Source organism: Botryllus schlosseri, chromosome 8, assembly GCF_051294905.1.
Source record: "Botryllus schlosseri isolate E-star chromosome 8, Bs_hap1, whole genome shotgun sequence".
Taxonomy (NCBI): domain Eukaryota; kingdom Metazoa; phylum Chordata; class Ascidiacea; order Stolidobranchia; family Styelidae; genus Botryllus; species Botryllus schlosseri.
This window is the reverse complement of record NC_137243.1, coordinates 4,724,968-4,738,915: the sequence shown is the minus strand read 5'-3', so window position 1 is coordinate 4,738,915 and position 13,948 is coordinate 4,724,968. Positions and strand designations below refer to the sequence as shown.

The 13,948-nt window shown below is 39.7% G+C and overlaps 1 protein-coding gene across 1 annotated transcript; it reads left to right on the top strand.

The window, feature by feature from the left end:
• The first annotated feature begins 3,622 nt into the window (after nucleotides 1-3,622).
• On the top strand, nucleotides 3,623-10,540 carry LOC145444106 (induced myeloid leukemia cell differentiation protein Mcl-1 homolog). Its single transcript, XM_080322035.1, has 2 exons — nucleotides 3,623-10,241; nucleotides 10,427-10,540. Exons 1-2 carry the CDS (start codon nucleotides 9,771-9,773, stop codon nucleotides 10,538-10,540), a joined length of 585 nt encoding a protein of 194 aa, XP_080178161.1. The 5' UTR covers nucleotides 3,623-9,770.
• Nucleotides 10,541-13,948: the final 3,408 nt, after the last annotated feature.

Here is a 13,948-nt window from a genome sequence, read left to right as displayed (position 1 = left end):
TTAAATAGTATATTCATATTGAAATGAACCCGAATATTTTCGGCTGACACTCGTCAGGGGTAATTACAGCAACTAGTAGAGAATTGGAAAGAACATTGTATATCAACAATCGTATCACAAAATATGACGTCACCAGCATGAAATTTCGAATGAGAGAGCGTTCAATGTACTATTTTTAGGTGATACACGAACTCCTTTTGTTGACAGAGTTTTGGTTGGTGTATTTTGATAAAAGTTGATTCCAAGGCACACAAATGGAATTGTGAACGGCCTCGACCTACGATTCGAAATCGGTCGTCTCGATAATTATTCGCACAAATCGGATTATCCAACAGATGTTTGCCGATGGCAGGAGTTCGTGTATCACCTAAAAATAGTACATTGAACGCTCTCTCATTCGAAATTTCATGCTGGTGACGTCATATTTTGTGATGCGATTGTTGATATACAATGTTCTTTCCAATTCTCTACTAGTTGCTGACGATTACCCCTGACGAGTGTCAGCCGAAAATATTCGGGTTCATTTCAATATGAATATGCTATTTAATTGTATATTGAAGTTCTGTACCTCCAAGAAGCTCTTTGAATATATTACCGAACACTTGAAGTTTCAAAATGCCGTCGCGGGCCGCACAAAATGTTTTCGCGGGCCGCGTGTTTGAGACCTCTGGGTAACGAGACGCAATCTCCCGCTGAGAAGATCGCCAAATTAGGTCATTGATTGCCGCGAACTCGGCTATCGTTGCTGGCCTGGTTTTTCGAGTCTTCAGCAAGCCTATAGTTCCGCTGGCAGAATCACATCTGCAATAGGCTCTGTGGACATTATACCATCACTGGCCTACATAATCGCATCTGCATTGGCTTGGTGCTCACGATATTATCGCTGGCCTGCACAATCGCATCTGCAATAGGCATGGTACGAACGATATCATCGCTGGCGTAACCATAGTCTCGGGCCTGGCATGCGTCGGCTCCTATCTCTTGGTCGCTTGGAGACAATATGCCGCTGAGATTATTTTGATCAGCGATTGTGATTAATGAGTGACATTGCGAAACTGAATGACATCGAATGTTCGCATTTCGGAAACATGTTCGTGCGTGCAAGCGTATTTGATTTCCGCTGATACTAAATTCGAAAAAAAAAATAGAAACCACCTCGTTTTGTTTAAAACACCCCCCTTATTTTTCGGCTGGCTACGGGCCTGATCATGTGAATTTCTCATGGAGGAATTAGAGCGAGCTATCATGTCGGCCTCAATTCTGATATCAGCTACTCTTCCTTCCAGTACTGAACACCTAAACAGAAGAATGGACAAAAAGGAAGCGCTGCTTACTATATTCAGCCTTGCTTACTATAATTCAGCCCCATTTTGTGGAAGCAGAAAGAGCATTTAATACGTGAGGACTCTTTGTTACAAAACTCCGGTCCCAGCTACAGGATGCCACTATTGATGAGGTGTGCTTTATAAGGAGGGAGCTGCAATTACACTGAGTAATGATTTTGCGATCCATTTTTCATGCAGACCTCGTGAAATCGATTATCTCACTTAGGATTCACTATCCGGTTAACCAGTTAGCTAAATTCCAAATATACGGATATATCCGTTATCCGGATAGTGAAAATTATTGATATCCGAACTAACCCTAGTACTATAGTAGGATACTCTTTTTAATGCAGTATATGGGCGGGGTGGAGGTGTGTCGGTATCCGGACCTCAAAGAGATAATTCGGCGGTTCGCATGCGACATGCGCCATTCGCACATCGAGACAAGCGCTTGTGGTGGTGCATGTGTGGGTGCAGGTAATTCATATTGTGTGGTACGTGAATATATTACGGATTGGGGATACTGTCGGTCAGTCTCAGTACTAATCAGGCTCATCCAATTATCCATATTTTTTAGATAAAAATTGCGTATATTTCGTATTGGGATAACTGTGCCTTGTAAGTCATCTTCTTAGAGCCCGGCCTACCTTGCACGCTTGAAATTTAGTGTTCGATGAATTTTAGATGGTTATCAGTCGATATAATGAGCCAAGGCCACACGGAGGTTGACTTGAAGTGAGGAAGTAAGTATAGGCATATCGTACCAGCGCTAAACGGGCGACATAAGTCATCATCATCATTGGTTTATTAGCAATTTTATCAGTTCCATACCCCACAAAAATACGATACAATGAAAAGATAGGAAGGTGTCGAAGCGACTTGGAGTAGTCTAAGGTATCAGAGGTTCTATACCAATACCGAGAAAACCATTACCGAGAATGCCATTACCGAGAATGGATATTACCGAGAATGAAAATTACCGAGAATGGTCATTACCGAGAATGGACACCACCGAGAATGGACATTACCGAGAATAGCCAATGTCAAGAATATAGCTGCCAGGGACTGATGTTGTCGAGAAATTTATACCTGAGCATCGATACCGAATGTGGCAACGCCGTGATGCACACACACGACCTGTTCATATGCATAACATGCCTGCATTGCATATATTGCATTCTCGGTAATGTCCATTCTCGGTGGTGTCCATTCTCGGTAATGTCCATTCTCTGTGGTGTCCATTCTCGGTAATGTCCATTCTCGGTGGTGTCCATTCTCGGTAATGGCATTCTCTGTAATGGTTTTCTCGGTATTGACCGGACACCGGTATCATACACCCACCTTGGCCTAGGCCAGTGGTTCTCAACCTTTTTTTAGACACGCCCCCGTTTATGATAGTGAAAAATTTCGCGCCCCCTTATCGACTTATCGTCATATCACAAAATTTAACCGGGATGCTAGCAACCTCAACAGATTGTTTGATGGCATGGAAGGTTATGATGTTCATGAGAGAATTAGAAAATATGAAAGTCGGTCTATATATAGAGAAACATGCGTGGGTCGGAGGTAAATCGCGCAGAGAGCGAAAATTTTTCAGTTAGCCGCTTCTTCGCGCCCTCCTTCAGATGCTTTCACGCCCCCCAGGTTGGGTGAGTAGGGGTTAAACCCGCTCAGAGGCCAAACGCCGAGCGGCGGCCGAATGTCTATACGGCGTTTGGCGTCTGGTTTTCTGAGACGCCAAGTAGCTCTACGGCGTTTGGCGTCTGTTATGTTCAGACGCCGAGTAGCTAAAGCTGAGACGCCAAGTAGCTATACGGCGTCTGGTATCTCGGTAAACTGAGCAGAGGCTAAATCCTTTCATGGCGTGACTATATGATACCGAAGATTGTATATTGTTACATTTTTTTCATAATGAGCGGTGGCAGAATCCCAAATGATTTTATGCTAAGCTGTTTCAAATTAATGTATCACCACCCAACGTTGCAATGAATCGAGTCATGACTCGACTCACAACTTTTTTGCTGACCTGAGTTATTTTCTTAAAAATGGATTTACTCATTCTATGGCTTATTCAAGAATGGTATGTCACGACTGATAAATGAAAAATAGGCCCTAAACCCGCCTTTTATCTGTTACAATAAACATGTTCAGACTTCAGAGTAGGAAAAAATGAACATCCCTGTTATCGTCCAACAATGAAATGTGTATATCTCGGTTACGAGATATACACATTTCATGGTTGGACGATAACAGGGATCTCCTACAGCAGTGGTTCCCAACCGACTCATCGCCAGTAGTAAGGATAAGCAATTTCGGTACGCACCAATCACAGAAGGCCACGTCGCCTTAATTGCCACGCCTATATGACGCCCATTGTCACGCCTACAGGATGCCCATTGCCACGTCACCTGCCACTGCCACATCGTGTGTATTTATGAGCAAATTTCATTGTTTTGTGAATTTCAATACCGGTTTTCCATGTATATTTAGCAATATGTATTGAATAACTTGAAATGTATCATCACTAATTATTTAATATAAAATGCGATTTTAAGCGCTGCGACTTGAAAATATTAATATAATAACTTACTTTTTTGGATATAAATAACATTCAGATTACACATAAATTTCGAGAACTATGATGTCAATGGAATACTATATTTGCCAGATATTCACAGATAACACTCATCAACGTTGAACTAGGCGCGGGGTTCTATGATGATATATCAAAATTCTACACATCATCACTAATTAATTAATTCATATAAAATGCGATTTTGAGCGCAGACAGATCGCGGTTTCGATTGCCGAGGTCTCCGCATTTCATGACCTAATATGAGCGCACACTACAACTGAATTCATTCCAATACCTGTAAATTTACTTTGCATGTCGAGTATAAGGATAATTTAATCAGCGCTAAACGCCAACGGACTAGCCGTAGGCGCACAATGCTCGGCGTTACAATTAAACAGACTTTTCGCGGCAGGTACGCGATTCCTAACGGTTTCTACAGTTTCCACATTTCACGACTTATTTTCTTTGGACGCATACAAGCGATTCCCAAGGTCGAGGCTATGGAAACAAATCAAGCATGAGTACGTAAATCTCGAGCTTAGATCTCCGAGATTCTTGTATGCAACTAACATTATAGACAACCATTCGACAATATTCAACCAGCAATAATGCTTTCGATATAGTGCATCATGTACAGCGACACGCTGATCAATTCAAATTCAACAATGGGATCCCCCGCACAATTATGAAGCCCGATTTTCTCGTTGTTATAATTGCTTCCGAGAAATAGCTGTTTTGTGAATTTCAATACCGATTCTCCATGTGTATTTAGCAATATGTATCGATAATAACTTGCTTCCGAGAAATAAATAACAACACGAGTCCAGATACCGTTAAGTGAATTATTTTTAGGTATTAATCTTTACGAAAAATTGACGTAGTTCCAATAATACACTATATTTTAATTTTTAAAAATTACTAATCCGCGTGAGTCGAGATTTTCTTAAGTAAATTATTTTCTTATTGTCTCCACATTTTTCCATACCAGTTTTTGAGAATATGAATTCTCGTGTAACACACTAAATGTTGATTCCCCATGAGTCGAGATGTCGCTAAGTAATTTATCAACTACGCATGATTTTATGTGAATTTTATCGATGGTGTCCGAGTTCTATGTGACATAAGTACAATTCCAGCATCGGTATTTGCAATAAAGCCGAAAAATTAGGGTCGCACCTTTTCGCAATTTATGCAGCTATTCGCAGACAACCATTCAACAATATTCAACCAGCAATAATGCTTTCGATATAGTGCATCATGTACAGCGACACGCTGATCAATTCAAATTCAACAATGGGATCCCCCGCACAATTATGAAGCCCGATCATCAGCTCGCAGTATAACCGCTACCTGTATAATGTTTGCATGTCGAGTATAAGGGTATTTAACTCAGCACTAAAATGCCAACGCCTAGCCGCAGGGGTCCGGTTCTCGTTGCTATAATTAAACGAACACCTTCGCCGCAGGTACGCGATCACCGACGTTATAATGATAAGGACAAATTAGCCGCATGAAAGCGAGTCTAATGAATATAACGACTGACAACAAGTTAGTTGAAAAGTAAAACTAATCGTGACCGATGCAAGACGGCGTGAAACAGCGCTTTCGCTCGATTCTTGTAGTGATCACATTTCATACGATTCAGTCCTTTTCATGTCACTAGAATAAGGGTGATTAAACCGACAGTGAAACGCCGCCGGCGTCTTATAACGTAATAATGTAAGCTGTGTCGGGTGCTGCTATAATGTTCGGAGCGAATATAGTAGAAAGTACACGTCTGGACACCTGTATGCAGATGCGCATACTACCGTAGTAAAACGCATAACAGAATGCAGGCAAAATTCGATATTGCTTTGTGATGATTTTGATGTTGTTCCATAGCGATTGGGAAGATAGGACTCCTAATTTCCTAACTAACTACAAAATCCCTAGTAACATAGTCGGACGCATAACGGAATTTACGCAAAATCGGTATTGCTCTGCGATAATTTTGACCACTATGTTTTGATAATAACTTGCTTCCGAGAAATAAATACCATTCATTATACGTTAGATGATACTTTTCCTTGATATTCTATTATGTGTATTTAGGGCTTATGCGACATCACTATGTTGGCGACAGGCCTGATTTGAACACACTAATTTTGCGAATTAAACTTATCGCTCAACACGGACACTCAATGAAGAGCACCCTGGAGACCCACATAAATGCTCCACAATTCTAGACATATAATATACTGAGCATATAATAAGATGACAAAACCTATACTTGAGTACTCCGAAATATACAAGTACTTTACCTTTTCACGACGTTTTTGTAAGATGAATACTAATTTTATTGAAAAATGAAATTTATGTTCTCAAGTAGGTTTTTGTCTACACGCACCAACAACTCAAGTATTTATGACACAGGAGTGATTCATTAAGTATAGCGCAAGCAGACCGAACCTATAATTGAGTGCTCCAAAATGTACAAGTACTTCGCTATGTACTCCCTCCACGTAAAAAGTGACAGATTTAGGCAAAAGTTGCTATAGAACTGCGTTAGTTTTAAAGTTGTTCCATCATGCAATGTGTGATGAAATTTGGTATGCTGCATAATCACAATGTCCTGGAGCTCATTTAGATACGTTTTTTTAATGTAGTTACACATTCTAGTTGTTTTGATGTAAGGAAAAAATCATTCGATAACTCGATAGTTAACACGCGTTGATGTAACTTTCCTCATTTGTATGCATAGCCTACGTGAAATTATTATGATGTCATGAATAAGTAGTTTACAAATTCATACGATTTTTCTTGTTGCGCTCCGGGATAAAATGTAATTTTTCGCTCTTTTTTATTTTTTCAATAAAATTAGTATTCATTTTACAAAAAACGTCGTGTAAAGATAAAGTAGTTGTACATTTCGTAGTGCTCAAGTATAAGTTTTCAAACCATTACCGTGACAAAATTTTCAGAATAGCAACTTTTGCGTAAAGTCTCTGTCTTGCATTTAGTTGCCGGCTCTGAAAGCAAGCAAAGTTTGTGGTATTTGCGCAACATCGAAATTTGTACACTTCACGCGGGGCCTACGATACTTACGGCCTAATACGGCACATTACACTTGCTGGATATAAGAGGCCGACACTCCCAACCAGACATCACGACCGACTCAATGATTGCTTGCGATCTCACTTCTCGATACCAGACGCCTCGCCATACACGTCTAATAAAGTATTATAACAGACAAAATTAGTTCTTTCAGATGAGACAACCCAATTAAGAGCCAAGTGACATCGTCGCAATGTCTTTAATCGTTCAGGTGAACTTGAATCGTGATCCGGATCTCGTAACATAGTAAAATTGAGGTATGTAGTTTAATTACTCACTCACTACTCTATATGTTGGTGGTGGTCATACCCTGCAAACTTTTTTGCTGCGAACGTAGTGTTTCACCTTACATCAGTTGGTTCAATGTATGTACCGGGTTGTGAAAACTGTCGCTGTTTTGACTATGTGTCACAATCAATACTAAATACGAGAATTCGTTACTCGTCGAAACGCCGCAGTCAGACATCGTTAACAGCGATTCCGTGTATGGCAATCTTGAGTTCAATTGCGGTTTTGTGATGTTAACCAAGCGGCTGTGTTTATGCGGTGTGAAGACTGAATTCGTGTTGTTTCCCCGCAAGAGTGCGATGTCTATTTCACACCTAGAGCAATTATAAAACGCATCTTCGAAACTTTTGGTCTAGTTCATCCGCTTGCATTTCGAAACGGACCATCACGACAAGACTCTAACCCACCACATCCGAGGTTTCAGTTGATTATATCGAAGAATATCATGTCCATCCGTGTTACCACCCACAGATTTCGCCATCCTCACACGGTAGTGCTAAGACACAGACAAGATGCGGTGGTGGAAATATTGAAAATGAGAAAGCAGACCTTGGTGTCATTTGATTTGGATTTTACACCCGATGAACCCACCATTCGTACTGCGCATTGGGATGAGGATTCTATCATTGATGTCGAGGCAAAGGAGATGTACAGATTTGTTGGTGTCGTGAATATTCAACGAAAGTCGGGGTATACGCTTGTGCATGGTTCGCGTATTTGACTGTGAAGATATCGCTATACATAACGTGCTGTTCACCGTATCGATAGCACCAACGAATATCCGTGAAAGGGTTGTAATCTCGGTGAAATAGTGTGCGACACATTTTTCCACAATTGGAATGCATGTCGGTTCATACTAAGACCATGTTACGGTCAAATATGTGTGTTTTTCTGTCTCCAAGTCAGCTACCCCCACATTGAATGTACAGAGTCGGTGCATGTATGAGACTTCAGAACATGAATTTGTAATCCATGATGCTTGTAATGCCAGCCATGATGTTATCCGTGATGTATGTAATGTCACACACCTCGTTTACGCGAATACTTGGTATCTATGAACAATCGTGAAGTATACTGGATGTGTAATGTCTTATTATTTTCATGGAAACACGGGGGTGTAACATGTTTGAATATTGTTCATTGGTTTGTCGATTCAGAGTTGATATCCGGATCCGGTTATTTGATCACTGGAACGGAGTGGATGTACTGATGATGATGATGATGACCGCCTACCGTAATATGCTACATGACGATCTAGTCCTGTTCAAATATATTTTTGGTCTGTTTAACACGCGTGGTAAACCTTTTTCGTCAAAGGTGCCATATCGAGCCTATATTTCCAATGATATTTCTTAAGGAACCATGTACCTAGATTCTCATCTTCATGTCTTAATAGAAGCTCCACCATATTCTGTACAGTTAATCGTCTTTTCACCTGGTGAGTCATTTCTCTGATACGATACGATACATAACGAAAACCATTCGCCGTAATATATTCTGAATATTTTTTTTTTCTAAGCATCCTCGAGGCAATTCACAACTATTTCCAGAACCCTCAATAAATGTATGTCTAATTCTTTGCGAGGACTAAGATTTCACCTAAATAGAGATCAATCATTCTTACGGTACCGAAAAACTAAACAAATCAAAAATAAAACACATAAACATAAAACTCTACCTACATTAAATCAGCATACTCTTACCACCCATCAAGGATAATATAGCTACGCGAAGACAACTCAACCTTTCGTTAACCTTATGTAGCTAATTACAATCCTCCAATGTGCAACCTAGTTGAGAATAGCTAATTTGCGAAAAACACTAAGCATAGCGACGTTCCAAAGCGTCATGTTTATATTGGATTCTCGCTTATACCCAACACCCGATGAAGTTAGATAGAGGTTACTAGCGCTAGTTTTTCCTAAACGAAAACTCGTAGATACTCAAGTAGAAGGTGCACCCATCAATATATACTCGAGTGCAAGTGGAAGTCGTGATTCTCAAGTAAGCAAAATGTAAGTATTCATGAGTTGGTTTAAAAATGAAGATTGTCAAGTATAAGTAGCATAAACATCATATTTGTAGTAGCATGTCCTCAAGATATTTTCAGTTCGGTCTAATTTCACGCTGCTTACCAATTTACAAGCCGCAGTGCGAATTAGCATTCATAGAAATTGTACATAATTTTTGCATGTCGGGTGTTAAGGTGATTCCTACGCATTCATGATTTCGTCCGAGTTTGTATTTTAGTAATAATTTACCATACCGCGTTTGTAACTTGTGTAAGTAGGCCTTCAGGAATATCATAGTTCTTGAACCGTGCTCAATGCTCAATAGACCATTTTTGCTATTTTCCATCCCCATAAGTCATTCTGAATCGCGTAAACGCATCGTACGATATAGATGAAAGTCATGCAAATCCTAGGATCCTCATTTTCAAAGTAGCCTAGATCTCGAAATAAGCTCTGACTCGGTATTTTCCTCAAAGCATGGAATTACCACGAGTATCACCTTCGATCGCTGAAGAAAAGGATGAGATTATATCCGAAGCACATTCCTTGACCAGGAATTTTATCATGCACGAACTCGATGGCTCATGCGTTAAGGTAAATACGAAAGCAGAGAGAACCTTACGTCGAGTCGCGGATGAAATGTTCGAGCGACATCGAACTGTCCTAAACGCAGTCTCCAAACGTCTCCGCTATAGCGATGTCGAAGTCAATGAAAAATATAAAGAATATTTACCCGATGAGCGAATGTTCCTGATGATAGCTGATGAAATTTGCAAAGATACCAAAGAAAATTGGGGCAGGATTGTCACCCTTTTTGTGTTCGGTAGCATTCTTGCTCGCAAGAACGAGGATGAACATCATGGGGAGCATATAGAAGCTATCATACAGACAGTCGGAAATTACATTGCTAGCAGAAGACTAAAGTGGATAGTGCGAAATGGAGGATGGGTGGGTGATTTACATGCTTTGCCTAGGATTTATAAATTATCTTTTAGCATGAGATATATAGTGTATCCGCTCCCTCGGAGCCCATATCATCTCTCGATGATGAAACTCAGCTTTACCTTCCAATTCGGTTCCCGATACGATAACTTTCATCCGTATGATCATTAAGGCTTCTATTTTTGTTGTAGGATGGCTTTGTAGAATTCTTTGATAATACCGCTTTCGACTACAATAAAGTTTGGAAGGGACTCGTGTTTGTCGGGATCGGACTGACATCTATTGCAATGACATTATCAAGATAACGGATGTTCGCGTGTTTTGTCTCATGTAATATTTTAAGAATAATATTCTTCATCGTTTAATCGCATCCATTTTACTATAGGACCTATACAGTTTCTTCTGAGAATACTCGAAGGATTGCACCCATATGGAAACCTTCTTTATACTTTTAATTTTTCTAATTTCTACAGCTACGTAAGGAAATTGTTAGGATTACCCAGAATACATTGCAGGTCAAATTTGATTCGATTACGAGCATTATAGCGACAGAGATTTACGATAGTGTAAAATGACCTACCTTACGATATCAAATTTCGTCTTCTCTCCAAGTGGAAATATCATGTTATATAATATTGTCCATACCGAACAAATATAAATTTGCCCGTGCTGTTGCTTTGCAAGAATACTTCGCTCACATAGTAACCAATTTCTGGTGGATCCCGAATCGATATAGACAGAAGTGCGGAAAGTTACATTGACATGTCTTAACTTCTGCCATAGATGTTGCGTTTCTAACTACTTAAAAGTTGCTAGAGCTCACGCTGTTTTATCGTCGTATTGACGTTCGTTTTGAAAAGTATAGCATGCTCAATGGTTCATGTTCACATTATTCAGTTTAATTAGGTTTTGCGCAAAGAAAAATAAAATTCACGCAAAAGTCGCTATTGCTCCGCGATGATTTTGATGTTGTTCCATACCGATTTGGGAGGTAGTACACTTAATTTCGTAAAGTACGCATATTCGCGGCGTGTTCAATTAACTCATGTGGCTCTAAAATGCAGTAAGCAGGGTGATGGGTATTCGTTGAGTTGAATAACCATAAAAAATATTCCCGCGCCCTAGGTTGTAGGGGTTAGGAATAGTTGGGTTTAGGAGGGCGCGGGAATATTTTTTATGGTTATTCAACTCAACGAATACCCATCACCCTGCTTACTACATTTTAGAGCCACATGAGTTAATTGAACACGCCGCGAATATGCGTACTTTACGAAATTAAGTGTACTACCTCCCAAATCGGTATGGAACAACATCAAAATCATCGCGGAGCAATAGCGACTTTTGCGTGAATTTTATTTTTCTTTGCGCAAAACCTAATTAAACTGAATAATGTGAACATGAACCATTGAGCATGCTATACTTTTCAAAACGAACGTCAATACGACGATAAAACAGCGTGAGCTCTAGCAACTTTTAAGTAGCCAGAAACGCAACTTCTATGGCAGAAGTTAATACAAAGTGTACTACCTCCCAAATCGGTATGGAACAACATCAAAATCATCGCGGAGCAATAGCGACTTTTGCGTGAATTTTATTTTTCTTTGCGCAAAACCTAATTAACTGAATAATGTGAACATTAACCATTGAGCATGCTATACTTTTCAAAACGAACGTCAATACGACGATAAAACAGCGTGAGCTCTAGCAACTTTTAAGTAGTTAGAAACGCAACATCTATGGCAGAAGTTAAGACATGTCAATGTAACTTTCCGCACTTCTGTCTATATCGATTCGGGATCCACCAGAAATTGGTTACTATGTGAGCGAAGTATTCTTGCAAAGCAACAGCACGGGCAAATTTATATTTGTTCGGTATGGACAATATTATATAACATGATATTTCCACTTGGAGAGAAGACGAAATTTGATATCGTAAGGTAGGTCATTTTACACTATCGTAAATCTCTGTCGCTATAATGCTCGTAATCGAATCAAATTTGACCTGCAATGTATTCTGGGTAATCCTAACAATTTCCTTACGTAGCTGTAGAAATTAGAAAAATTAAAAGTATAAAGAAGGTTTCCATATGGGTGCAATCCTTCGAGTATTCTCAGAAGAAACTGTATAGGTCCTATAGTAAAATGGATGCGATTAAACGATGAAGAATATTATTCTTAAAATATTACATGAGACAAAACACGCGAACATCCGTTATCTTGATAATGTCATTGCAATAGATGTCAGTCCGATCCCGACAAACACGAGTCCCTTCCAAACTTTATTGTAGTCGAAAGCGGTATTATCAAAGAATTCTACAAAGCCATCCTACAACAAAAATAGAAGCCTTAATGATCATACGGATGAAAGTTATCGTATCGGGAACCGAATTGGAAGGTAAAGCTGAGTTTCATCATCGAGAGATGATATGGGCTCCGAGGGAGCGGATACACTATATATCTCATGCTAAAAGATAATTTATAAATCCTAAGCAAAGCATGTAAATCACCCACCCATCCTCCATTTTGCACTATCCACTTTAGTCTTCTGCTAGCAATGTAATTTCCGACTGTCTGTATGATAGCTTCTATATGCTCCCCATGATGTTCATCCTCGTTCTTGCGAGCAAGAATGCTACCGAACACAAAAAGGGTGACAATCCTGCCCCAATTTTCTTTGGTATCTTTGCAAATTTCATCAGCTATCATCAGGAACATTCGCTCATCGGGTAAATATTCTTTATATTTTTCATTGACTTCGACATCGCTATAGCGGAGACGTTTGGAGACTGCGTTTAGGACAGTTCGATGTCGCTCGAACATTTCATCCGCGACTCGACGTAAGGTTCTCTCTGCTTTCGTATTTACCTTAACGCATGAGCCATCGAGTTCGTGCATGATAAAATTCCTGGTCAAGGAATGTGCTTCGGATATAATCTCATCCTTTTCTTCAGCGATCGAAGGTGATACTCGTGGTAATTCCATGCTTTGAGGAAAATACCGAGTCAGAGCTTATTTCGAGATCTAGGCTACTTTGAAAATGAGGATCCTAGGATTTGCATGACTTTCATCTATATCGTACGATGCGTTTACGCGATTCAGAATGACTTATGGGGATGGAAAATAGCAAAGATGGTCTATTGAGCATTGAGCACGGTTCAAGAACTATGATATTCCTGAAGGCCTACTTACACAAGTTACAAACGCGGTATGGTAAATTATTACTAAAATACAAACTCGGACGAAATCATGAATGCGTAGGAATCACCTTAACACCCGACATGCAAAAATTATGTACAATTTCTATGAATGCTAATTCGCACTGCGGCTTGTAAATTGGTAAGCAGCGTGAAATTAGACCGAACTGAAAATATCTTGAGGACATGCTACTACAAATATGATGTTTATGCTACTTATACTTGACAATCTTCATTTAAACCAACTCATGAATACTTACATTTTGCTTACTTGAGAATCACGACTTCCACTTGCACTCGAGTATATATTGATGGGTGCACCTTCTACTTGAGTATCTACGAGTTTTCGTTTAGGAAAAACTAGCGCTAGTAACCTCTATCTAACTTCATCGGCTGTTGGGTATTAGCGAGAATCCAATATAAACATGACGCTTTGGAACGTCGCTATGCTTAGTGTTTTTCGCGAATTAGCTATTCCCAACTAGGTTGCACATTGGAGGATTGTAATTAGCTACATAA

Excerpts from the sequence above, each read along its gene's own strand:
- LOC145444106 (XM_080322035.1), top strand. The coding sequence starts at position 9,771 with ATGGAATTACCACGAGTATCACCTTCGATCGCTGAAGAAAAGGATGAG. Across the intron at positions 10,242-10,426 it reads TAGTGCGAAATGGAGGATGG|GATGGCTTTGTAGAATTCTT; the intron begins GTGGGTGATTTA and ends TTTTTGTTGTAG.